This window comes from Micropterus dolomieu, linkage group LG10 (genome assembly GCF_021292245.1).
Source record: "Micropterus dolomieu isolate WLL.071019.BEF.003 ecotype Adirondacks linkage group LG10, ASM2129224v1, whole genome shotgun sequence".
Taxonomy (NCBI): domain Eukaryota; kingdom Metazoa; phylum Chordata; class Actinopteri; order Centrarchiformes; family Centrarchidae; genus Micropterus; species Micropterus dolomieu.
In genome coordinates, this window is record NC_060159.1 from 27,853,609 (window position 1) to 27,861,213 (window position 7,605).

Consider the following 7,605-nt stretch of genomic DNA (forward strand, 5'->3'; position numbering starts at 1 on the left):
CCTTTTTTATCAATGAATATTTCTTATAAATAGCATTGGAGTATCTTGTTGTCTTGTTCTTGTGACTCCAATATTGTGCATTATTACGTCTAAGTGTTTCGTCACAACCCTAATATGAGCCCCTAAATGTCCCCACCACTTTTCAACACAAAGTGACGCCCTTGTCTGACACAAAAATGACAGAAATCTGGTATCTGTGGCTGCAGTACTGTAATAACCTTTGGCCAACCTGCCTACCTGTGCACTCACTGCTCATAAACATGTGTTATGGGGGGAGGTCTGACAGGAGGGGTGAGATTTATCATTACCTCGCTGATAAATTCTATAAGTACAAGAGTTTGAAGGAGGTTCACATCTTCAGTTGCTGGATTCTCATCTTCGAACAGAACACTTTAAACTTGACGCGTTTTAATTTTAAAAATGAGAATGTAAATGATCCAGATCAGCTGAGGAGAGTCTGGATTCCTGTTTCAGATCATGATCACTATGGTTGTATCTGTCAGCATTCTACGATGCAGCTGTTCTTGTGTTGGATGTGAAAGCTGCGTCTTTTTCTGTTTCTACATATTTTAAGTACACGTACGACAGCTTTGAAGTACCCATCTAGGTTTTAACATGAGTTGAAATCCAGGGGGAACAGACACTGAAAGCAAATGCAGTTACCAGTTTATTAAACGCACCTCAGCTGAGGCTTGAGTACAGTAAATAAATAAGCCATATCATGATCAATCTTACCACACCACTGGTGCTTTGACTGGGCGCGGTGCTGACTTTGACCCTGTCTGGCCTTTGCCCTGATCTCTGCTGTCTCTCATGTTCACACACGTCACACAGTACCACAACAGTACTTGGTTAATAAGCTACTCAAAATTTACTATGCATTTTGTGTGTATATATACAGTATTGTTTAGCGTGTGCAGGCCAGAGATCTTCTATTTTTGGAAGAAGAAAGTTTCATTTGCTGTGCATCAGGTTAAAAACAGCCACTGTGCAACATTTTAAACAACTTTTAAATCTACATGAAGTTATCGATAAAGCTGAGGCCCCAAATCCAAGTTATTATTCCTAAAGCATCCATGAACATAATCTGTACAATGCAAAGAATTATTGTAGCAATAACATGTTAGCAGCATATTTTTGAATGAAGTACAGTAATCCTACATATAAAGAGAGCCCTGTAAATCAGCCCAACAGGACTGTTTGAGCCACCCATATTTACTCTCTCCATACATCTCAATAAATATTATATACACAACAACTACTGAGGCAAAGATCATTTTCACCATGACATTTAATTACTTCACCGTCGGGCATCACATATAGCAACCAATGCAAATTTCCATCAAAAGAAAGCCATGCTCTGAGCAACAAGAGGATTCTGGTAATATACCAGAATCAATCCTGTGATCATCTGTCTTGATTTTACAGTGTAGCCTACATTTATTCTGCATAGACTAAATACATTTTTAATACACTTTAATGGAAAGTGAAAGTATTTCTGTCAGCTTGTGAGAGGGCAATGCAGGCTGCTTTCTAACATGGCCGCCAGTGGCACAGTGTGCAGGTCGCCAATAGGCTGCACGTACATGTAAATTACAGATGTATGGTCCAGGTCGCAGTTACTAAATTTGAGTTACATTAGTGGAACAACCAAAGCTTAATTAGTGTGAGAGCTGTAGCTGTAGTTAAACTACTGAAAAGAAGTTGATCTTTCCAAGGGTGGATTGGCCATCAGGAGTCCCGGGAGTTTTACTGGTGGGCTGCTGGACAATTGGGCTGATAAACCAAATAACTGCAGTAAAATCGAGTAGTAAGTGGGTTGATTGGCTGGCCCATTGTGTGTGGTTACAGGTCCAGACAGTGAACATGATGAAATGGTTGAAATGCAGAACTAACCTCTAGCTCGGCCATTTGTGCTTCGAATTATGGTTAAAAAACATGATGAAAAATAGTTTTTCTTTTCTCTTTTTGCCCTCTTTGGTTGCAGGCAGTATTGTTTAATTTTATGCATGTGAGTAGCCCAACTCCAACAAATTGGTCGGTCCAAATTTTGTAAATTACAGATGTATGGTCCAGGTCGCCACTAGGCTGTATGTACATGTAAATCACAGATGCCATGGCAACCGGCAGTGCTTGTAGAAGCAGCAGCCGGTAGCTCCTTCAAACTTTGCTACACTTTTGTTTTTTATCTGTTTTTTTTTAACATTTATTAACTCTAAGACAGGGTTTTTGAATTAAAGAGCAGCAGACCACGATCCAGCCGGCCCAAACAACCGGAGCCGGGTGCGGTGATCGCTCAGAGGAGACGAAAGACAGCCAGGAGAGGAGCCATGCTGGCCCGGCTTGGACTTAATTCTGCTCCTGAAGAGCCGGTCTGGACAAAATGGGACTCATGTTGACCAAACAACGGAGTTCAGAGACTGTTGTGCCCACATCGTTACAGAGACCCCGTCAACATCCCGGATCAAGCACCCGGCAGGTGGTCCATGTTCCGAGCTGTCAGCGAAAGACTCTGACAAGATGAGAGGAGGTGGACTCTGTTTTACATCGATGACGCTTGGTTGTCAGACTTAGCTGTTTACATTCAGCCCAGATGCAAATTCAAAAAATGCACTGTGGAAAGTTTGGGGTGGATACGTGTATTTATATATGTATATAAATAACTATATATAGTTTTATTTTATATATTGTAACAACCTTGTACCTTGTACATAATGCAGGAGAGCTCAAGCTTGAAAGGTCTCTAAAGACCCAGAGACACATGCTTAGTCCTGAGTCCTGACCAGGGCCAAATTAGCAGGCCAGTTTTCCCCCCAGTTCACTCCTGCCTCCAAGCAACATCAATTCCCTTTCCATCTAAAAGCAAAAGAGGAACAGACTGTTTGGATCAGTAGATAACTTTATCAGTAGATAACTTTATCAGTAGATAACTTAAGGAAAACAGAATCTGGGAACTGAAAGTAAATGTCTGAAGTCCTCTGTGGTTTATAGAAACTGAAGGGATTTCTGTTAAGTCACATGTTCAGGTGAGGCGTGGTATATAAATCACATTTGTTTTTTACTGTGGACTCTAACCAGTGATCATTCTAGCATCAGACACATCACATCGTTTCACTCTGCCCCAGCTGACCAAAGGTAAGACATTTCTTTGGTGTACATTTTGTTTATGCTTGTAAAACCGATCATCAGTAAACAGAGACACTAAAGAAAATATGATCATTGTAAAAACACTTGTGCAGAGTTTTGTGTGCACGCCGTGCTGCCGACAACTACATGCACGTCACAGTTCCTCGCGAGTCTATTTCTAGGAGCTGGTTATTTAAAAATGATATTGAAAATATTTTTTGTGCGGTTCATCAACAGTGATAAATTATCCTAAAGTCCTCCCTCTCCCTACCTACTTGCACTCCGTTTGCGTGTTCATGCGAAGGGTCCACCACATTGACTGCCATCTGAAACCAACGAGGGCGGAGTGGTAGTGAGTTGTTAAACCCTCCAATGCCGAGTGAGCTCTGATGCCAGCTTATTGAAGGTGTGTAACATACTTTGTTGCAAATGTGAGTAACATCATGTAGGATTTTTAAATTCAGAAACTACACTAACATTTCATATCACCATTCACAGGTTAACAACAGAGCCCAATGTTAGGCTGTATTGTGTGATAGACAATACAACTTTTGTTTTTATTAAATCATATTAATATGAAAATCTTCCATCCAAAACTAAATAGCTGACATTAAACAGAAAAATATAACATGCACAACTAGATACACAGGGGGATCACGTAACAAACAACAAAGAAAAATAGTTAATTCTTTATACATATTAACTGTTTTAATTATTCATATAATACTTCAATATAATTGATTTATTTTGAAAATTTGTGAATGTCGGCCTAATGTTTTTTAAATAAGAGAAAGAGGTTCAAATAGGCTTGAATATGAATGAATATCAATCTTTTCATAAAAGAATATGACATTTCTTTTTTCGTAAATATCTAAAGTCATAGTATTGCCTAATATTCGAAATATAACCAAAATAATTTGGTTCATGAACAAACACAAAATGAATGACAAATGCTTTCAGCGTCGTTATTGAAAAAAACACACTTTTGCTTATCGTCAATCCTGAATCTTAATACAACTGTTGTTTATCTTATACACGTATTATAGCAGTGAGTGCAGCGGTAACGTCGGATCCTATTTACGCTGGGGGGAGAGGGTAGTTAGTCCGAAAGTTGGCCGAGCTCGATTTGGCTGTGAGGTCGACCCATTTACATTTATTAATTTAGCTGACGCCTTTATCCAAAGCGACTTACAATGTGTCAGAGGTCGCACGCCTCTGGAGCAACTAGGGGTTAAGTGTCTTGCTCAGGGACACAATGTTGGATGGGTCACAGTGGGAATTGAACCCGACAGTGAGATCGACAGTCGAATCAGGCTCCGCCCATCGAAGCATCGAATCTCCGACTATTCAGGGTCAGCCCTACATACAATCAAGTGATTTTGGCTTTCCAAGACAAAAAACTAAATGATCTTTAAATGTGAACTCAGTAAATGCTTTACTTTCCAGCAATGGGAGGATTCTGGTCTAGTTCTGATCCAGCTCCACCTCCACGTCCATGTCCACTTCCAGCTCCACCTCCATGTAAGATGACTCACAGATTTATTATTTTTCAGTCACATGTTGTACAGTGGTGTCAGGGGTCAAACATTTTGTCTTGTACTTGTCAGTTCTTGATCAGCCATGGAGAAACTGGGGGTGAGTGTGTCCTTTTTTATTTCACAGAAAACCTAAAAAGCTCAGTATAATTATTTTTGATTATTTGTTTTTATTATTTTATTTCCTCTTTCACTCTTTAACAGCCCAGTTGTTGCATGTTGTCTCAGTTTTTGTTTTGAGTGTGATGTTAAGTTTCCTTCCCTGAGCAGAGAAAAACAAAGCGCTCTGCAGTCTGTGAACAACTACACACCCCAGCCTGAAAACCGGCAGCTCAGGATTTTACTTCATGGTCTGGTTGGAGCTGGAAAGTCCAGTTTCATCAACTCAGTCCGCAGCGTGTTAGAAGGCAGAATGTGCAGACAGGCTAGGGTGGATAACATCGCTTCTACCGTCAGTTGCACCAAAAGCGTATGGAGAAAACCAACACACAATCACTGTAGTTACATGTTTAAAACTCAGTAAACACTATCAAACTCTATGTTAAAAACTTTTAAAATTGATGCAGCAGAACCAGAGAGAACATATTTTTTAATTAGTATTATTACTTATTACTTTCTTGTAAACCCTATAACCTAACTACTAAAAGACAATGTGTAATATCTGCATTTTCTCTACATGTGGTTCACAGTACACAACCTACAGGATCCAAAAAGGAAGCAGGAACACCTTTTACCCGTTTGTCCTCAATGACATGGCAGGCCTGGGACACACCAGCTTCAAAAACAGAATAAATCACATGAAAGACGTCAAACGGGTGATGAAGGGATATGTGAGAGACGGTTACACGGTAGTTACTGCATTTTTAAAACTCAGAGACTGTTCATATTTATGTGTTTATGTTAAAAAAACACCGAAGTCACAAAAAGAAACTAACCAATCAAGGCAGCGTTGACCAGCAACTCCTGTGTTCAACCAGGGAAAATTAATGTTTTTATCATTGGAGTACAGTGGCCTTCACGAGTGATTTCAGATAAAATAAAAAGGAAGTTTTTCCAATTGGTCACAAATACAAAAATATCGGAAGAGTTTTTAAAAAAATACCTAAGTTTAATTGATCTGACTTTGTTTTTCAGTTTAATCTTAAATGTAAGATATCAAAGGAGGATCGATTCTACAACACAGATCCAACTGCCAACGACAAAGTGCACATTCTGGTTTGTGTCATTGATGCCAGCACAGTGTCTCTGATGAAAAGAGAAGATGTAGAAGCAATACAGCACATCAGGGAGGAGGCCAGTGATCTGGGTGAGAACAGAAATCAACTTGTACATTCGTATCCACACTGAGGTCGATGGAACCAAAAATTCAAACACTCGGATTAATTTACCTCCTGTAGGTTTCTATAGTAGTAGAACAGCAGCTGTGGTCTGGCTGGATAAAAGTCAAATGTAATTGGTCCACCTTAATGTTTCCTGTTCTCCTGGCAGGAATTCCTCAAGTGGCCGTCCTCACCAAAATTGATGCAGCTTGTCCTGAAATCAAACAAGATGTAAAGAACGTCTACAGGAGCAGGAAACTGAAGTTATTGGTAAGTTTTTATGAGTTTACACATCTCCACTTGGCACAAAGCTCTGAGCTGTAATTTGTGAACTGAGATGTGATTCTTTTATCTTAGATGGAGCAGTTCAGTGCAGACGTGGGTTTTCCCATGAACTGCATCTTCCCTGTGAAGAACTACCATGAAGAAACCGACTTCGACAACGACACTGACTCACTGATCCTGAACACACTGAAGCTCATCCTCGACTTCGGAGAAGAGATGCAACAACAATAAGACGATGCGTAATGTTCAGAGAGCCATTCTGACATCTATACATTATCTATATTTACCTATCCTGTGTAGGTGGCGGAGGGAGGGGTGACATTCAGTTCATCTTTGTATTTCTGTTTGCAGCTTTGTAAAAACATATGCCTACATATTAATTTGCTGTATTGCACTCATGTTAATTATTCAAATGATCAAACCATCATAACTTTATTTTAAATTCTAGTAGAGACGAAGATGCTAAATATAAATTATTTTAGTGTTTGTGTGAAAAGTAAAAGTGTATCTAAAACTTCTTCCCCCGGTAATGTCAAATAAACTCAGCTAGATGATGCACAGTATACCATCATATTTCCCTTTGTTGTAAAGGTGCAGCCATAAATAAAATACTAAGAAAAACACAACCACATACAGAAACACTTGTTGCCTCTGACAAACACCCAACCACGCTACGCAGAGGACAGTTTCCGCAGGGTGGACTGTGTGAGAAAAGTGATGTGTGGCGTGAGAGCGTGTGACAAATATCAACTGTAGGAGTCTCACAAGATTAAAACATGATGAGATTTCTTCTCAGGCTAAAAGCTGTTTTGCAAGATTCACACAGTTGAGATTTTCAGAACTCGTGGCATAAGGGTTCTCGACCATAGGTCTTGAACAAGTGACCATATGTGACGAGTTGGGAGTGAGAACGTGTTGGTGTTGTCGTGGCTACCTGCTTCAGGTGTGCTGGAAGCCTGTGAGATGTTGACAGGTACCTTGATGCTTTAAAATCAGAGAGGACGTTATAAACTCGACGTATCCTAATTTGTCTTTAATCAAGCTAATGTTACATGCTGAACAACAAACTAAGAATATAGAAATCGTGTGCGCTCCTACACACACATAGACTCACACAGAGAGAAGTGAAGATTACTGAGGTGATGACAGCTTGCTACTGAAAGGAGGCCTAAATGCGACATTCATCAGTAAAAAGCCAATACTTAATCAATATACCTGTTAAACTAACTTAAAGCGTATGTAGTAAATAGAGTATATAGTGACTTTACTGTTGCTGTTCTAGGAACAACATTTACTTATAATATTCAATTCTAACCCCATCTGAATTTATTCTAGTTAGT

The 7,605-nt window shown here is 39.6% G+C and overlaps 1 protein-coding gene across 1 annotated transcript; it reads left to right on the forward strand.

Annotated features, from left to right (window-relative positions):
• Window positions 1-2,944: 2,944 nt before the first annotated feature.
• Window positions 2,945-6,645, forward strand: LOC123977346 (interferon-induced protein 44-like). The gene is made up of 9 exons (XM_046059970.1): window positions 2,945-2,960; window positions 3,079-3,135; window positions 4,573-4,647; window positions 4,734-4,761; window positions 4,932-5,130; window positions 5,351-5,509; window positions 5,796-5,967; window positions 6,150-6,250; window positions 6,338-6,645. Coding segments are annotated over exons 1-9 (951 nt in total). The 5' UTR covers window positions 2,945-2,959; the 3' UTR covers window positions 6,497-6,645.
• Window positions 6,646-7,605: the final 960 nt, after the last annotated feature.

Bases quoted from the DNA above. Each gene is read 5' to 3' on its own strand.
- LOC123977346 (XM_046059970.1), top strand. The intron at 4,648-4,733 runs GTAAGATGACTC...TGTACTTGTCAG, and splicing joins ACTTCCAGCTCCACCTCCAT to TTCTTGATCAGCCATGGAGA. The intron at 5,131-5,350 runs GTATGGAGAAAA...TGTGGTTCACAG, and splicing joins CCGTCAGTTGCACCAAAAGC to TACACAACCTACAGGATCCA.